At 41.5% G+C, this 18,859-nt stretch overlaps 3 protein-coding genes and 1 pseudogene across 3 annotated transcripts; 3 read left to right on the top strand and 1 right to left on the bottom strand.

The window, feature by feature from the left end:
- Window positions 1–77: 77 nt before the first annotated feature.
- LOC141827891 (pentatricopeptide repeat-containing protein At1g74600, chloroplastic-like) lies at window positions 78–2,825 on the bottom strand. Its single transcript, XM_074715231.1, has one exon. The coding sequence runs from the start codon at window positions 2,823–2,825 to the stop codon at window positions 219–221; it is 2,607 nt and encodes an 868-aa protein (XP_074571332.1). The 3' UTR covers window positions 78–218.
- Window positions 2,826–3,648: 823 nt separating this feature from the next.
- On the top strand, window positions 3,649–5,993 carry LOC141827138 (type I inositol polyphosphate 5-phosphatase 5-like). Its single transcript, XM_074714394.1, has 9 exons — window positions 3,649–3,732; window positions 3,824–3,908; window positions 4,002–4,073; window positions 4,162–4,360; window positions 4,434–4,953; window positions 5,044–5,240; window positions 5,327–5,435; window positions 5,520–5,668; window positions 5,762–5,993. The coding sequence occupies exons 1-9, from the start codon at window positions 3,649–3,651 to the stop codon at window positions 5,991–5,993; spliced, it is 1,647 nt and encodes a 548-aa protein (XP_074570495.1).
- A 1,137-nt stretch (window positions 5,994–7,130) lies between these two features.
- On the top strand, window positions 7,131–9,858 carry LOC141827137 (leucine-rich repeat receptor-like protein kinase PXC1; annotated as a pseudogene).
- A 1,986-nt stretch (window positions 9,859–11,844) lies between these two features.
- On the top strand, window positions 11,845–13,895 carry LOC141826075 (putative trehalose-phosphate phosphatase 6). The gene is made up of 11 exons (XM_074713327.1): window positions 11,845–12,099; window positions 12,181–12,321; window positions 12,423–12,494; window positions 12,583–12,678; window positions 12,769–12,825; window positions 12,900–13,001; window positions 13,121–13,198; window positions 13,296–13,365; window positions 13,500–13,570; window positions 13,660–13,752; window positions 13,827–13,895. The coding sequence occupies exons 1-11, from the start codon at window positions 11,845–11,847 to the stop codon at window positions 13,893–13,895; spliced, it is 1,104 nt and encodes a 367-aa protein (XP_074569428.1).
- The last annotated feature ends 4,964 nt before the right edge of the window (window positions 13,896–18,859 follow it).

Here is an 18,859-nt window from a genome sequence, read left to right as displayed (position 1 = left end):
GTTTCTTAGTGATATGTTAATGAAAATTTACTTAACAGCAATCTGAGCTTACCCTATAGCTACAAGGCTTGGCCTTATCAAGAAAGGATAAACTTCAAGGCTCTGCGTTCATCCATCTCAACATCTAATGATGACCTGACTGTTATGTCCAACCTTAGAGATGAAAAATAACAAAGTTATTCTTCTTTTGAGTTTGGAGTGCCAATGAGTTATACTGTTTAGGTTATACTCCATCCAGGTTCCTTCTTTAGTCTAGTTCCCTTCATTGGGCTTCTTATCATAGTAACATTTTCCCAATCTCCTAATTCAGCAGATATATTCGACAAAGAAATAAGAGTTGCAGAATCTTGAGGTTCCAGTTCAAGAATTTTCTTTGCAGCTAAATTTCCTAACTGAACGTCTCCATGGAGTTTACAAGCACCAAGCAATGTGCTCCATACCAGTAGATCAGGTTTGAAAGGCATCATACTGATAAAACTTGCAGCTTCTTTGAGCCTTCCAGAACGACCAAGTAAATCAACCATACAAGCAAAGTGATGTGATTCTGGTCTAAGCCCATAATCAGAGCTCATAGAGTTAAAATGGCGAAAGCCTTCTTCCACTAAACCGTTACGACTACAGGCAGACAAGACACTAACAAATGTCACAAGATCAGGCCTGACCCCACTTTCTTTCATCAGTTGAAACATTTCAAGAGCTTGAATCCCATTCCCATGCTGAGCATATGCATCAACTATGGATGTCCACATGATTACATCAGGATCTTCAGTCTCATTAAAAATTCTACGAGAATCATCAATTCTACCAATTTTTGCATATAGTGTCAATAATGCACTACTGACCAATATACAAGAAATAGTGTTTCTTTTAATTGAAAGAGCATGCAATTGCTCACCAATACTTGGTCTCCATAAATTTGTACAAACTCTAAGAAGGGATGAGCATGCATATTGATCAACCTCAAAGCCAGCACTAACTAAGCATGGAAGTTCCATGAGTGCTTCCTCACTATAACCATTTGTAGCAAAGCCTGAGACTAAGGAAGACCACATCATCTGATCTTTTGGTGAGACTTTATCAAAGACTTGTTTGGCTAATACTGGTCTTTTGCATTGCAAATACATTGATACTAGAGCACCACCGAGAGGTGGATCAATGACGAGCCCACCGCGAAGAGCATATCCATGAAGCTCCTTTCCTTTGGTCAAGGAATATTCACCATGGCAAGCCATAAGAATGGAAGATATAGTCATATTATCTGGTATAACCTTTTCCTCCATCATGTTTCTGAACAACTGAAATGCTTCATCTGTGTGACCATATCCTACAAAACCAGAAATCATGGATGTAAAAGAAATTCTGTCTTTTTCCTTTATGGTGACAAAAAATTGATAGCTTTCTTCTAGGCTACCACATTTGGAATACATGGTAAAAAGTGCGTTTCCAACAAGAATATCATGGACGCCCCCAAATTTAATAGCATATGAGTGTATTTGCCTTCCAAAATCAACATGATCAACTATACTTAGGATACAAGAGCAGCAATTCTTGTCAGGTTTAAGACCTTCACTAAACATCCAGCAGAAGAGCTGCATTGATCTTATCAAGCATTTGTTTTCAGCAAGGCTGCATACCATAGCTGACCAAGTGGAAGCACTTTTGACTGTACCTGTCTCTTCAAAAACCCTATTGACATACGTAATATATCCAAATTTTCCATATGTTCTGAGCAACGCATCTTTTACCTCAAAATCAACATGCAAGCCTTTCTTCATAATCAAGCAATGTACTTGGTCTGTCTCCTTTGTCGTAGAGGATTTAGAGCAGGCAAGTAGTACACTTGTCAGTGTAAACTTGTTAATCTCGACGCCTGAAGACAACATTTGTTTGAAAAGTAACAAAGCATCTACAATTTCGCCCTTCTGGACAAAACCAGAAATAACTGCTGTCCAAGTAACCACATTGCGAATTGGTATGGACGAGAATTGTCGCATGGCCGCATCCATAACCCCACATTTCACATACATGTCAACGATCGCCGTGGCAACAAACACATCAGCAACGGCATCATTCTTAATCGCCCAACCATGTGCAGCTACACCTGCTTCTAGTTTCCCAGAAGAAGCACACGCACATAAGATACTTGACAACGTAAAAGGATTTGGCTTGCAAAAGTCGCTCAGCATCAGACGGAAAAGATCCAATGCCAAGTAAATCTCCCCATTTCGCACTGCACCAGTGATGATCATGTTCCAACACACGACATTTCTGGTGGCACCCTGCCATAAGACCCCTAGAGCATCGTCTAGACGACCATGCGTGGAGAAGAGGTCAATGAGCCTGGAACAAACGTATCCATCTGAACAAAACCCGTCTTTGATCACTGAAGCATAGAGCTGCTCGGCCAAACCAAGGTTCAGGGAGGTAGCACAGGCCGAGACCGCATGCCTGTATGTGAATTGATCGGGACGTAAACCCGAAGAGCGCATGCGGCAGAAGCCCGCGATAGAGCTGTCCCGCTGGGGCATTTCGTCGAACATGCACAGAGCATCCTGCACGCCGCCAGAAGTACAGTTCTTGCCAGAAGGAGGATTCGCTGCATGGATATCTGAATTCGAGGAAATGTAGTTCGAGGCAGTGGCAGGGTCCCTAGGCGCTGTGCTGGTGGATAGCAGGGCATGAATTGGTGCGCGGAGGACGGAAGCACAGATTGGGAAGGGCGATGGAGGAGAATGTGCAGCGTGGATTCGGACGCGGAGAAGGTTATTTAAGATACTACGAGAAATCCAGACGAGATCGGAAGCAAACGGGAGTAAATTTCGCATCGCAGTGTTGCTGTTCCGCGACGCCTACATCTTGTTCGACACTTTCCCTCAATGGCCAAATGCTCAACGAATCACCTGCTGTCAGTTATATAGCTATGACTCATGAGGCCGGCCCAGATATATCGTTCCCAGTCCCACTCGACTTGACGGCGTAAGAAACCAGATTCATCGAATCCTAATGCGCCGATTTGATATACAATAGCATATGGCAAATGCTACTGTCAGTCGCACACGTTTTTAAGAAAGTGGAACGAAAAAAATCTCAACCGTGTCAACCTGTTCAGCCTGGTATAATACTTTGCATACATGTTTCAATCATTCAAAGTTAAGTAGAATTTGATTTAAAAAGAGTTGTTATATTTCAATCAGAGTGATCGAAACTTTGAGGCAGTTGAAGCAGTCGACGTATTCGGTTTAAACATATATATACAAAACAATGTAGATGGGAAAGAAGGAAGGCAGAAAAAAAAGGAAGACCGGGTCATATCTTTTGCAAGATTAGGAGCCTAAAAATTGCATGTATTAGCTAATCTGTTGTCCTCAATGACACCCAAAAAACATAGAGACGCCAGAATGGCCAAGGAAGGAAGAGAAGTAGGAGTTCGTCCTTAATTCCTACCAACTCTTCCTCTTCCACGTTCCTAATTCCCTCCCACCCATCCATCATCCATTTCTCTCTATTTCTCGCATGTTTCTAGTTGATCATCATCCCCAACAATTCATCTCATTCCCCTCCTCTGATCTCCACATGATATCCCTCAATCGAGACAGAGGCATCGGCAACGGCTGACCCTGCGACGACCCCAATGTGTTTCTGAATTGGATGTCATTCGACGAGCCTCCCTCAGACGACATGACCAAGACCAGATCCCTCGACGACTCTGCCAGGAATGATAAAAAGAAAAAAGTATGCCATTTCTCTTTTATTTTCATTTTTCTGTCATTTTGATCAATCGATCTTTCATTTCTTTGTTTTCTTTTTTTGTTCGGTTTGGTAGTCCATTTTACCAAGCATTTTTAGTAGAAAAGGGAAAACTAAGAGAAGCTCCGACGGTGACCTCCCAAGAACAGAGATCGTCTTCGGTAAATAACCTTTTTCTTCTTCTTCTTAAATTTGACGTTGGTATTCTGTTTTTTCGTCCTACTTGTAACCTGTTGGGTTTTGGAAATCAAAAGACTTGGAGAGCAGCTACATCTCAAGGAGAAGTTTTCCGGAGGCGTACCCTGTTGCAAGAAAAAGTTTATCAGGTGCCTAATGTGAAACCATGCATGCATTTGATGGATTCAACTTTGAATCAGAATCTATAAACTCATCATGGATTTCTCCAAACTTTAGGCAGACGCACAAGCTCGAGAATAGAAGGGCTCAACCTATCTATCTTGGAGAGGCACAGAAGGAGAGCTACTGTTCATCGAACTCGGGAGTACACTATATTTGTGGGGACATGGAATGTAGGAGGAAGGTCACCAAACAATGACCTCAACCTTGAAGACTTTCTCCGCGTAGAAGGATCCTCTGACATCTACGTTCTTGGGTAATTATTCAACTATCCTTTTTATTTACTGAACAATGAATTTGATTGATTGCTAATGTCTTTGATTTGTCAGGTTTCAGGAAATAGTTCCTTTGAATGCAGGGAACGTGTTGGTGATCGAGGACAACGAGCCCGCAGCCAAATGGCTGGCGCTCATCGGCCAGGCACTCAATAACAACACTAGATACGATAACAAGGAGATCTCAAAGTCGAACAGCGGCCTCTTCTTCCAGAAGCCATCGCTGAAGGTCCTCAGCAAAAACTACCGCGCCACTGGCGCCGCACTCGTCAAGGCCTGCAACTGCAGGTACGAGCCCGGCGGCGCAGGGGGGCCGATGGAGAGGAAGATGAGTGAGTACTTCATCGACGACTCGGGCTCTGACGACGAGTTCGGATGCTACTCGACGTCGTCCCAGTTGGTGTGGCCGGAAGTCCGAGGCACCGCCGGCCAAGCGGATTACTGCCTCATCGCGAGCAAGCAAATGGTGGGCATTTTCCTGTCGGTGTGGGTGAGGAACGATCTGGCGCAGCACATCGGCCACCTCCGGGTCGACACCGTCGGCAGAGGAATCATGGGATGCCTCGGGAACAAGGTGCAAATTTGAGCTTCTGTAACTGATAAGCTGCTTAATTGAAGGATAGCTGAAGCTCATTAAGTGTGAAAAAATTATAAATTAAAACAGGGATGCGTTGCACTGAGCATGTCGTTGCACCGAACGACCTTTTGCTTTGTGTGCAGCCACTTGACTTCCGGCGAGAAGGAGGGCGACGAGCTGAAGAGGAACGCCGACGTCGCCGACATCCTTAAGAGCGCGCAGTTCCCCAAAATTTGCAAGATCCCCGGAAGTCGAAAAATGCCGGAAAAAATCCTCGATCATGAGTACGTAAATTCAATTCATTAATTCCTTTTCAACCCGAATTTTTCATCGTCAGAGCGAATGATTTCTTATCAATGAACGTATGAAGTCGCGTTGTATGGTTTGGTGACTTGAACTACCGGATTGCACTGCGCTACGAGGACGCAAGAACACTGCTCGAGGATAATAATTGGGATGCTCTGCTAGGAAGGGATCAGGTAAAAGGACTAAATTGGATTAATAAGTTCTTGAAACAAATACAATCAATAATTCTTGTTCTTGATAAACAAATACAATCGCAGCTGAAGATGGAGAGAGAAGCAGGAAAGGTGTTTCATGGATGGAAGGAGGGCAAGATCTACTTTGCTCCTACTTACAAGTACGCGCAAAACTCCGACGCCTACTCAGGGGAGACCACCAAATCCAAGAAGAAGCGTAGAACACCGGCATGGTATTTGAAAAAGAGAGGAAAAAAAAGGGTGATTAAATAACGAAATGTGAGTAAATAATTGAGACTTATATAATAATTAATTTTAAAATATAGGTGCGATAGGATCCTGTGGCATGGGAATGGCATAGAGCAGCTGCAGTACACGAGAGGGGAGTCGAGATTCTCCGATCACAGGCCGGTTTGTGCAGTGTTCAGGGCGCAGGTGGAGGCGAGCAGCAAAGGCGGCGGCGGCGGCGGCTTATGCCGAAAGGGATATTCCGGTGTCTACTCGAGGATGCCTCTCCACGATATCATACCACGAAGACACAGCTTCTACGAGTGCTAGGAAACCAACGCTTAATTTCTGCGAATTTATGTTTTATGCGGAGATTAATTAATAACTGTGGTGGGTTAATTAATTGCTCTCTCGGTATATCCATACTGAATATAATATTAGAAACCCAATTAATTAATATTTGTCCATTTCTTGTAACAGAGTTGAATTATTGTTTACTCCGAAAATTATGAATATCAAGGAATATTCGTAAAAAATGAAATCTATATAGAGATAATTAATTAACTCAGACAAATTTGGAGAAGCAAAATATTTGTATTGCATCGAAACATTGAAACTATAGTTCTATTTATATAGATATTTATATGAAAATAATTAAAAGTTAAATATCATTTTTAGAAAATTTAATCAATTTTACTTCTAACGACTCACGTACATGCAAAGAATTAAAAAAAAAACATCATGAGCTTTACTAAAGCAAATCTTAACCATGTCAATTATCCTTTTAAGTTTAAGAAAAACATTTGTCTTCTGGCATGGTACATATATCAATAAGTTTTTTTTTCATTCCTATAGAACTGTGTAGCACAATCTCCACTTTACTTTTTTTTTTTTAGTGTAATGAAATTTAATATCAATGTGTTTGGTCCTTTTATAAAATATTAAAATTTTGGCTACTAAGATTATTATCTTATTTTTATAGTTGATCACTCTTGTTTGTTTGTGATGTAAATTAATTAGATTATGGCATATGCAATGGGACTTTCTTGCTTTGGATGACATCTTTTTTGATGTTCTATTTGATCGATGTCCCCTTCTCTTGCAATATCTACATAATTAAGAATTCTTCTTACATTGATTTGTTAGGTGGCCTATCTCATAACATTTAAAATAGAGGCCTATTTCTATGTGCAAGAAGAATTGTATCAAAAAATTTTTTGCTTAAGTCCCATCTTTATTAGAAATTGTCCGTGATCCAATTGAGATCAAGGGATAAACTAACTCCTTGTGGACCGATCGAAGTAGAGTACCATCAATAGTTCAGATGACTCTCCTCAAGTCAGCTTCTATCGGATCGACTCTTGTCGAGTTGGCTCATGTCGGATCGGTTGGGGGACTGAGCAACGAGAGAACTCCGAGATGCCCACTGAGAATACATGCATTCAGCTCCGACAAAGACCTCAAGCGATGGCGAACACACTGAGGAGACTGAGAACTCCGAGAAAAATTAAAAGGGAGACTAAGGTGCACCTTATAGCAAAACTCCTAAGAAGAAATGAAAGAGAAATATACTAGTGAATTGTATTGTGTGTGTACATATGTATGTTGTACAAGCACTTTTTTATATCAGCTTGAGAGAGTGGGGGTAGCCCACATCGAGTACTCTGTGCACTTTAGTCCACGTCTTCAAAATGTGTCCAGACAACATCTAGAGCGTCCGCCCACATCCTTAGAATGTGTTTGCACCACGTCTCCCACTCGCCCGCCCGTCTATCAGAGGTTCCCTTTGAGCTTGATTTAGGTCGGACCGTGGTTACGGGACTCTGCTTTTATGTTGACCGGTTTGATTCGAGCTCGGTCTTAAGTCCAATTGGCTTGACTCAAGCTTGGTCGCGTTGATCTAGTTTCACGTTGATTGAGTTCGAGGCTTGCCACGTGGCCTCTGCCTTATCCGCCACATCTGCCTGAAACAAAATTGTTGTTTCAATTCAAATCCATTTTCTTTCCGATAATCATTAAACAGAATGGGAAATCTTTTATCAGAAACTTATCTCTAGTTCAACTTGAATTGAAATAGTCTTATTTGTTGTAGATGCCTTCTAATCATTCGTTTAACGTCTATCAAATTTCCTCCATTGATACAATCTGTAGGCGTATCTGAGAAATAAAGTCATAGCTTGATATTCAGATTGTGATCCATTTAAACCAAAGAGTCAGATTTGGACAATAATTAAATGTCAACCTTTTGCATAGTTCTTAGCTATTATTCTCGCTGAGAACAAGAACGTTCTAAACAGAATAGTCAAGGTACACATTGTTCAGAACAAACACACAGAACAGTCTGTAATCTTTGATGGAAAATGTGGAGACCTGAGCGATGCGATGACGTTAACATCGAACGCAAGGCATGTCCTTATCCTTCGGATTGATTTATGGATGCATTCCGTGTTCCACCCCAAGTTTAATCAATCACAGCCAGTTCTAGCAAAGCATGTGCAAACAGGAATCGAAGGACAAAAATGGCCGCGTCACAATCGAGGTATTAGATACGTTCAAGGATTGACATTTTCAACAGACGGTCTAAATGACATGAACTCAGATGAAATCAAGAAGAATATTACCAAATCCACTGGTCTTCAAATCTTGTTTTACTTCTGATAAATAATCTTTCCAAGCTTGAAGAAAAGATAATTCAGAAATTCCTGGACTTGTTTAACTCAACCAAAGCTGGAATCAGATGATATTTGGAGCATATGCCAGATTCGTAGGATGATTATATAAGCAGTGCCACGACTTCATCTCTTTCTTTCAACACCCTTCTTCCAAGAAGAAGCAAAATTCCACCTTCCCAAAGCACTCCATGCACTCTACTCTCTTGCGTTCCCAATTGCTCCTGCTGCTCCTCTTTGTGCTCGGCCATGTTGTGGCTGGAGAGGGCCAGTTCAGCGAACTGTTCATAATATTCTTCGCCATCGTCGACGGCCTCGTGCTGCTCATTTTGCTTTTGAGTATCCGCCAATTCTGCACGAAGATACAAGAGCGTGAGAAAGTGAAGGAGAAGTCCATCGAAGTGGTGGAGGAAGGGGAAGCCAAGTTCTTCCAGTCTAGTGATCATGTAAGCAGTGCAGAGAGTGACCAGAAGGACGCGGTGATAGTTGATCAGGAGCCAGGCAAGATAACATTCACCAAAGGTATGGGCGATTTCAATCTCACCGATCTCTTTCAAGGCTCGGCAGAGGGGTTGGGAAAGGGAGGATTCGGAAGCTGCTACAAGACGAAGCTGGAGAACAACATGACGGTGGTGGTGAAGAGACTAAGGGACCTTGGACCACTAACCATGGAAGAGTTCATGAAGTATATGAGACTGCTATCTTCCTTGGAGCATCCAAATCTACTGCCTCTGCTTGGTTACTACTATTCCACTACTGAGAAGCTAATGATCTCCAACTACGCCAGCAATGGCAACCTGTTCTATCGCATTCACGGTAAGATTAGAACACCATTGGCATGCCATTTCTCTTAGATTTACTCGGAGTTGATTTAAAATTTGTTGAAATTCAATTGAATAGGAAGAGGCGCCGACAGAAGTCCATTTGCCTGGGCCTCAAGATTGAAAGTAGCATATGGAGTGGCCCAAGCAATGGAGTTCCTGCACAGTAAGATGAATGGGGCAGCCATTGTTCCCCATGGCAACTTGAAGTCATCAAACGTTCTTCTCGGTGAGAATGACAAGCCACTGATTTGTGACTATGGCCTTCTGCCTCTGGTGTCCCCGTCCCTTGCGGTACATAGAATGGTGTGCTACAAGTCGCCGGATCACCAGCACAACGGAATGGTATCGAAGAAGACGGACGTGTGGAGCTACGGTTGCCTCCTCCTCGAGCTGATGACCGGAAGGATCTCGATGAACTCTAAGCCGGGCAGCATCCATGGCATCCATCTCTGCCATTGGGTTAACCGAGCAGTGCGCGAGGAATGGACAGCGGAAGTGTTCGACACGGAGATCCTGAAGAATAAGAGGGAGTCCATTGGAATGATCAAGCTGCTGAAGCTTGCTCTGTGGTGCTGCGAATGGTCGCCGGAGAAGAGGCCGGACATGGGAGAAGTGGTGACTGAGGTTGGGATGATAATGACGTGCGGGTTTGATGCAGAGAGCGACTCTTCGTATATCGAAAGTGTTAAATCCACTGAATGATCAGTTAAATCCTTGTTTATCATGGATCATAGCTGTAAATAACAGATAAGATGCATCCATTGTAATAATATGCAACCGGTTCGATGCTCTTGTACGATCAATTGTGGTATAGGAAAAGCAGTAGTTGACTTGTTGCCGTGCGTTGACATGAAAGCACTTTGATGTGTTTCAATGACTCCAAGTCTGACTACGCTTGGCCCGTGGGCATTCGAAGCCTGAGCTAGCTAGAAGTGGCTTGTGCAGATAATCTGTAGTTTCAAGAAATTAATAAAAAAAAATTTATTTCTCTCTACCGTGGATAATCTATGACGGTGGGACCCAGCTGAGTCAGCATAGAAAATGTGACGAATCGCGTCCCACAAGAGGTGAGCCTAAATCGCTTCGACTTGTGCTTAAATTTTGCAGGATAATCAAAAGAGACCTTTTTGCTACTTGCATCAAACCACTTGCTCCACCCACCACCATCCTGATATTTCCCTTTCATATACCACAGCGAATTGAATATATTCCATATTAATTTTGAGACGATCTATTTAATTTTATAAAAAAAATTCATCAACTATCAAAATAAATCAAAAAGTATTTACAATAGATAATCTATTTTCTCTGATCTATTATTCATAGAAGAAAAATTATTCAGATAATAGATCGTAACTAACTATAGAATATGAGATGCTTGACATCGTTTGCACCAATCGAGACATATGTTTGTCACGATGCGTACGAGTATCTAATTAATCAATAATACTGTGAAATTCTCTTAACGAGTTCCACTGGACTGGCGGCACAGCTTAGGCTCACCAAATCAAATACATGCATCCAATAATTTAACGAAAGGTGTAAGTCAACACTGGCGACGAGGAGTATCCGCGGGGGCACATGAAAGGAGGCGTCGCGAATCTCAAAGCGAGGGACTGGTCCATCGAGCCGTTGGTCGACGAAGTAGACATGGGGTTTTATTTGTTCCTCTGTAGTAGGAATAAGCTAATGATTGGAGACACAAAGAACTTGAGGAGACATGATGATGATAAATTCTCAAAAAAAGTGAAATATCATGTGCTTATCAAATTCTCCTCGTTCTTTGAGGAGAATCCATGGCTACGCCTTGCTGACCTTACATCTCAGGGAATCAAAGTCTTGATTGGATGTAATTTAATTCTTTTATTTTTTTTCTTCACTCCGAATGAATAATAACTTTCTGAAGTTTCGCAAAAGAACAAACGAGTTTTGTAAAAACACTCAGACAGATGTTCAAAACAAGTCCACAGAATACTCGAACAAGATTCTCGGTCTGAAAAAATTCCAATCGTTAAGTTTATGAAAAAAAGTGAAGCTGTTGGGGTGAAAAAATTTAGGAGTAAGTCAAGGTCAATAAAGAAACTTGGTGTGAAGTGATATTATTGATGATTTTGGACAACGCGCGGAGAAAAGAAATATTCAATCAAATCAAAATCATTGCTGAACATATAGCCCACAGACTGAACCGAACCACCAGATGGATCCATTGACAGTGATTTAAACGGACAAGAGATCTTAACTTTCTATGTCTTATCTGTTTTTATCTGTTAATTTATTTTCAAAACATTATTTGAACCAGAAGAAATAATAATAATACATGAAAAGAACAAAAAAAAAAAAAAAACGCCATCCGAATCAGCTGTTTGGGTTGGAGCGCAGACGCAGTGAGGCGGAGGTTCCCGGAAGCTAACACGTGCACACGCAATGTGGGCCCGGCGAGGTTGCACGTACAGTGGGGTGGGGGTCTCCAACGGACCCCTCCCCTCCCTCGAGTGCGTCCGGCCCTGGGTCCTCCTCCTCGACTCCTCCCTCCATCTCCACTTATAAATCTTCGCCTCCCCCTCTCCGTCACCGCCACCCCCGACCTCCGCACCATCAAGATTAGATTTTTATCGGATAGGTGACAGATACCATCTTTCCTTCGCCTTCTCCGTCCCCACTTCGACCCCGTCACATCGAACCTTAGCGATGACGAAGCAGAATGTCGTGCCGGCAGAGAAAGTGGCGTCCATCGCGGTGGCCGGATCATCCCCAATGTTCCCGTACCCGCCACCTCGCGCTTCAAGCCGGATGAAGTACCTCTCTCGGCTGGAGCTCGGAGGCTGCGTGATCGACTCGTGGATGGAGTCCATGAAGGCCTCTTCCCCCACTCACGCCAAGCAAGCGGTCGCCTTGGCGGCTCCCGCGGACACTACCGTCGATGACGAGCAGTCAGCGTGGGTGGTGAGTTGTGTTTAGTTATCCTTCGAGCTTCCTGTTTATCACACCCGTGCGTCCTGCTCTTCACTAACTCTGTTTTGGTAGATGCGGCATCCTTCGGCGCTGAGCAAGTTCGAGCAGATCATGAGAGACTCGAAGGGGAAGAGGATCGTCATGTTTTTGGATTATGATGGAACGCTTTCACCCATCGTCGACGACCCCGATTCCGCCTTCATGTCGACTGCGGTGAGCATTTTTTGTTTCTGCTTATCTATCCTCTTCCCCTGTTTCCTGCTCCCGTAAAAGATTCGATTTTGATTTTTTTTCTCTCTATTTTTGGATATTAGATGAGAGCGGCACTCAAGAACGTCGCTAGGTACTTCCCCACCGCCATCGTTAGCGGGCGACGCCTCGACAAGGTACATTTCGATGACCAATCTGGCGACTGGACCCCTATTCTTGCTTCCTCTCTCCCTCTCTTGACTTTGTTACTACAACGGTGTTTAGGTGATCGACTTCGTGAAGCTCGCCGGGCTATACTACGCCGGTAGCCACGGCATGGACATCAAAGGCCCCGCAAAGCCCCGCCATAACAAAGCCAGGGTAAGCTAGTTCGGCATCGAACTCTCACATTTCTTTCTCAAGACAACTTTCTCTTGGTGCTTATCCTCGCCTCTCACTTGGGTGGTTCAGGCTGCGAAACCAGTCCTCTTTCAACCAGCATACGAGTTCCTCCCGATGATAGATGCGGTTCGTCTCCCTTCTCTCTTCTTCTCATGCATCAATCCATCCTCGTCGAAACTAAGACACCACCGCTTCCTCAGGTTTACAGATCACTGCTGGAGAGAACCAAGTCCACTCCCGGCGCCAGGGTGGAGAACAACAAGTTCTGCGTATCTGTCCACTTCAGATGCGTGGATGAAAAGGTTGGATTTTTGCGCCGAATTTGGCACCGACATCCTACCTCATGCAAGAAATGGACAAAAAAATTTCCTTTTTCGGTTTTTCAAATTCTTACATTTTTTATCCGTTTCTATTGGTGCAGGGATGGAATGCATTATTCGAGCAAGTGAGGTCTGTGTTGAAGGAGTATCCCAAGCTGCGGCTCACGCAAGGAAGAAAGGTGTGATTTTGTTCCTTCATTGGCTGCGGGAGCATAGCACGTTGCTGCCTTGCTATTATATGATTGTGACACGATCTATTGGTGGCCTCATCTGTAGGTATTGGAGATTCGTCCCACTATTAAGTGGGACAAAGGCAAGGCATTGGAATATCTATTGGAGTCACTTGGTATGCTCACAAGCATGCGTTAACATCACATCACATTCATCAATTTGGTTCAGTCACAGATTAATTCCAAAACCATCATTTTCCCCCCTTTTCTTCCGTTATTAATCTCTAAACAACCTTCTTTTCGCTTACAGGATACGCTGACTGCAAGGATGTAATGCCGGTTTATATCGGCGATGATCGCACCGATGAAGATGCATTCAAAGTGAGCTTCATGGAAGAAGTTGTACTAGTTTACAAGCTAATTTCAATAACTAATGGTGTAAACATTTAACATCTTTTTCTCTGCAATAGGTTTTGAGGGATAGAGGGCAAGGTTTTGGGATCCTGGTTTCAAAGTTTCCCAAGGAGACAAACGCCACGTATTCCCTTCTAGAGCCATCTGAGGCAAGTGCTCAGACTTGATAACAACAGTGATATGTCAAATCGCTTAAATCACTGATCATGATGTGTTTGTGCAGGTTAAGGACTTCTTGGTGAGGCTCGTCGAGTGGAAGCGCTTGTCGACGAAGGCTCGGTTTGGTAAATAGGGTTAGAAGTTGCCCTGTGAAAACTTTAGGGGCATTGAATTAGGGTCTATGTATCACTCGAGAACCCGAGCACACCTCTTAGAGAGGTGGAATCCTGTAATTAGATCGATCTGTGGACATTCAAGCTAGAAACAAGGAACAACAATTGTTTTCTCTGCAAAGAATTGCTTCTGCTTGTTGGATATTCTTCTAGTTTGGTGCCTAATTATTTTGATATGTTTCACAATCACATGTTTAAACTCGGCTAAGATAATTAATTACCTTTTGCGGATTACAATAGATAGTCAAATGATGCACGAGGACATGAGTTGGTTTTCCTCGATCCAATGCAGTCCCATGGTCCCAACTAATTACCAGATTTCTAATGCTTACTTATGCTTGATGGTGTTCCATATTCCTCATTGACCTCTCCATATCTCAATCAAAAATCTGGGATTAGTCGCTTTTATCAATTTGCATCACTCCATGTCTCGAGTTAATGCTTCCTGGCTGCAATTAACTTCATAAACATAAGTAGACTGCAACCGAGTGTGATCGATTTTTCCATCTCGCCTATCATCAATGATCACATTAATTGTTTTAGAGTTTCCAATAGCTTTGCTGCAAACAAGGTCACTGACGCTGACGTATTCTTTTTAGTGATCTAAATCTATGAAACTAGAATCGGAAGGATTCTGAGCATGAGTGAAACAGAGATCCATGTTCTGAACTATTCATGGAAGGTTAAAAAAAAAAGTGTGTCAGCTAATAATTTGTGCTCTCTGTAGTTTTCAGGTGGTCCTTCAGTTTTCCATTCTTTCTCACATCATGATTAATAAGTTCCACATCTGCACCTCTTTCAGGTCATGGATCCAAAAGCATGCATGAGCCTTTTCACCAATCGCAGACTCCCATTTCTATCCGCCTCGCCTGGTTTCTTCTCAAGCTCCATCTCCGTTGAATCTAAGCAGTCATGTGATGTTCTCTAAGGAACAAACTTGTAACACCGCAGTAGATCAACTCCAAGCTCGACACTTCACACTTGGGAGAAGAAAAGAAAAGAAAATTCCTACCAACTTAATTAACACCTCTAGATTGTGGAGCCTTACACGTGCCCCTTAAATGAAATCCAATGATTCGATGCCATTTCAGCATGAGAGAATCTTGTGCTGGAGAAGTGAAGATATAAGCTAGATCTCCGAGAGAGGAGCTGTCAGAGTTGCCTTCTCATGCCATGTTTAGAGGAAGTAAGCTTTCGGGGGCAGGTATTAAAACAGTACGCACGAGAGGAACTTAAATTATTGGTGATGGTAACCTCATCCATAGAAGGTATGGCATCTGATGATTTGAAGTCTTCTGGGGGAAGGGAAGGAACGAAGTGGAGTGGTATAGGGAATAAAAATAGTCCCGTCCCTATCCTCTTTCACCCATTACCAAGTCACATCAATCTGATGAAGGACGATGCAACAGTGAGGAACATGGAATTGATGTAACTGTACAGGTTCGCTAATGATGGCCAAATGCGGATGGATAACAAAAAATAACACTACTTAATTGATCGATCGAGATCCTTGAAAAGTTGAGTATTTGGAGCAGCAATTATAAGGTGCATGCTGCTGTCCATCAATCTTTGTCTGGATAACGAGGCCATATTATTGTTGGCAATTTGGTCCGGTGGAATTGTCACTGTTGATAATTTATCGATGCATTTTGGTGAATTTAGTCGATATAGTTGTTACTAAATTAATATTGATTTAATCGATCTCAAGAAATGATTCTCTAATTCAATTTGACACTAATTATTTAATCTCATTTGGTACTCTTTACTTGGGGTTCAATTATATTTGAGATAATATTTGTCTATTCATACACCACATTCACATACGAGCTCAAGCTCAAGGCATCCTTCATCGCGAATAGATATAATATTATTCTTTTATCGACCTAAAAAATAATTTTTAATAATCTACTTAATTACCAAATGGGGTATATATCCATATTTATATCTGATAAATCAATTATGAGAATTATTTTTCAATGCATGCGGCAAAGCATTAAACGGCGGATCTCAAATTGTTAATGATCCGATAATATATTATTTTAATAGTTTGAGGGTGATGGAATATCCTTGACGGAGGAATCTATATGGTTAGATACCACTGCATCTCTCATGCATTTGCTCAGCCTTCATGCCATTTACAGAGCTCTTGTCCACCTTTAATTTACTCAGTGGAAAACATTTCCATAGAAGCAACAAAGAGCTGTGCTATCATCGGAGACAGTGATCCAAAAGTTATGAATTTTATTTATAAATATTATTCATTTAAATTTGTTAGGACATATATATTTATTAACAAATTGAATATATATATTGATTATTAATTTCGAAACATATATATTTTATTCGTTTAAATTTTATTTAAAATTATTTATTTAATTAACGTTAGGTATATTAAATGAATATAAATAAATTTTTATTTAAAATATCAAATCTATTAGAACATTTGATTCATTCACCGTTTCATCCAAAAGCAAGCAACATACATGGATGGAGCATGAAAGGATACTGGTTTTGAAACTGTGGAGCAGACTGTCACATAAAGTCGACATAAAAAAAGAAAGAAAAAAAGGCTTCCTTGGGAGGAGAGCAACGCAACGCAATTAGAAAACAAAGACAAAAGGACTTTACATTAATCAAACTGTGATCGCATAAATTATCGTCGTACCTACGTACGTCGCACGGAGTACGTAGGCAGAAAGGCAGGAGGCCCCGGCCTGGAACTGCAGGGGTCCCCGGGCTATAGAGGTTAATGGCAATGGGCTCCTTCTTGGTAAACTTCTGGCCCCCATGTATATTATTTGTCAGGAGGGCAGGGGGGGCCTCGGCCTGGTCTCTCGTGTTGCACTGCTGCTGTGGAGGAATAGGAACTTCATGTCATATTGCCATGTTAGGGGGTGGTGATTAGCTGGGCGGCTGAAGTGCAAGGGCCTGTACGTAGTCCTCCTGTGCGTCTTGTCGCTGCAGGCATGGGGCCGCAAAAAATGGCAGGTGCATGGTTCGGCTTCGAAGTGCTGGCTGGTTACTTGTCTGATGGCAGTCAGTACTACGTTGGCTTTTACTGAAAGCGCTCAGCTTTTCCAATAGATTTGGTTGACCAGAAACAACCAAAAGCGGGAAAAGAGATCCACGTCCTTGTCTCCAACTTCGCGTGTGTGTGAATAAGTGATATGGTCAGAGGTCATGTGGTTACGTTGTCGCCACGTTGAATGCTCGTCAGCCGTCATCTGATTCGGTCACTATTTTAAAAGATTTGCCAATATTATTTAAAAGATTTGCCAATTCAGCAATTATATATTAGTTTTTCTATATGATATTCATTCGTTTTGAGTTAGATTTATCGATTTATGAGTGTTATTATATCTAACATAATCAATACTTAATCAACCACAATCGATATAAATTCTTTAAACCTAGTACGAGTGTACGACAAAATTTATATTAATCAGGTAAAAAATAACAAAATAGTATGAATGCTATATTGTACATTGAGTGTTTAGTTCTATTTTCACTTAACGAAGAGCTTCAATCTGAATTGACAATGTTAAAATAAATAAATGAAATTAATTGTTAAATCATCTCTTTAATTAGCTTTGTCTTTACGCTATTTTTTTAGTTGACAATGCGAAAACTCTAAATTATAATAAAAATATCATCAAATTAAACAATAAATGTGTTTCAAAAATCTCATAATAAGAAAAATACTAAATTTGATATAACTTATATTGATGTGCTTAAAACTAACCAATTGATAAACTTGACTCGAATTGTAGCAATGCCGTGCAGAAAATCTAGTTTGCAGTTTATCGAGTTGATGAAGTACTACATTTATGTCATCAATGTTTAACAAGTTTAACATAAAATTTAAACATTATCCTAAATTAAGAGAAAAAAATTAAAGATGTGTATTAAATTTGAGAAAAATGTTAAAAATTATACTATGATTAACCCTTTACAAATTAACCTGGAATTAAGGGCATACGTTGCACATAAACGTAAATTCTGAAAGAGTTTATTTTTAAAAAAATGTGCCTTGGAAAAAAAAGATGGATTAAGAGGGGGAGAATGAAATTCTCGAAAAAAAAAAAAAAGAGTGGATAAAGAAAAACTAAATGCAAACGATTGAAAGGATCCGCCTAAACCCAACTAACGAATTACGTACAAAAGCGCAAGGAATTAGGATGGGCCTTGAGCCCAGTAGCTTGTATAATCTGAATAATTGATATGGACCTTAAAACAACAGAAGTATTGCTAGAGCTATAAACTAGTCAAATTTGATGGCGTCCAAATTTATTTGATAAGATAATTGAGTTAAGTCAATCGAATTTAAAATGAACTAAATTATTGAAATAATTATTTAAATTTAAATTAATTTGTTATATGAATTTAAATTTAATGATTCATTTAATTTTGTTTATTCTACAGCGGGTACTGTAAATTCGCCACCATCGGCCCCCACATGGGAAGCAGCCAGCAGCTCTTCACCGTTTAGATACCTTTGTTGTTCCGAAGGCGACGGCGACGAGACTGCAATTGCCTCTGGCAAAGGAAGCCACGTGACGCACGGGCAGTGAGCGGATCAGGACCGCTGCTTCGCTGTGTCCTCTTTCGACCTTGCCATTGCCTGCCGGTTTTTTTTCCTGGTTGTGATATCAAACCGGTATCGTTGTTGTTACCGTATCGGCTTCTCTGCGTGTTGACGTATCGTAGCCTGCTAAAGTTTCGGTTACGAGAATAAAACGGACGGAGTGTCACATGCCGCGGCTGTTATATCGGTTACAAATGGATGCGCGATCGCTGGATCGGTCCGTTAAATATACTCAAATACTTTATTAATGCATCACATCTGTGAGGCAACATCAATTATTTTTCTACATCATTAAGAAATAATTGTAATTATTTAAAGATAAATCTCAAAGGTACTAAA

This window comes from Curcuma longa, chromosome 4 (genome assembly GCF_044706935.1).
Source record: "Curcuma longa cultivar G26 ecotype Majalengka, Jawa Barat chromosome 4, ITB_CL_G26_1.1, whole genome shotgun sequence".
In the NCBI taxonomy this organism is placed as follows: domain Eukaryota; kingdom Viridiplantae; phylum Streptophyta; class Magnoliopsida; order Zingiberales; family Zingiberaceae; genus Curcuma; species Curcuma longa.
This window is presented reverse-complemented; position numbering and strand designations above follow the sequence as displayed.

Coding starts and splice junctions, on each gene's coding strand:
- LOC141827891 (XM_074715231.1), bottom strand. CDS start 2,825: ATGCGAAATTTACTCCCGTTTGCTTCCGATCTCGTCTGGATTTCTCGT.
- LOC141827138 (XM_074714394.1), top strand. CDS start 3,649: ATGTCATTCGACGAGCCTCCCTCAGACGACATGACCAAGACCAGATCC. Junction 3,733..3,823: donor GGAATGATAAAAAGAAAAAA/GTATGCCATTTC, acceptor TCGGTTTGGTAG/TCCATTTTACCAAGCATTTT. Junction 5,436..5,519: donor CTCTGCTAGGAAGGGATCAG/GTAAAAGGACTA, acceptor ATACAATCGCAG/CTGAAGATGGAGAGAGAAGC.
- LOC141826075 (XM_074713327.1), top strand. CDS start 11,845: ATGACGAAGCAGAATGTCGTGCCGGCAGAGAAAGTGGCGTCCATCGCG. Junction 12,100..12,180: donor ACGAGCAGTCAGCGTGGGTG/GTGAGTTGTGTT, acceptor CTGTTTTGGTAG/ATGCGGCATCCTTCGGCGCT. Junction 12,322..12,422: donor CCGCCTTCATGTCGACTGCG/GTGAGCATTTTT, acceptor TTTGGATATTAG/ATGAGAGCGGCACTCAAGAA.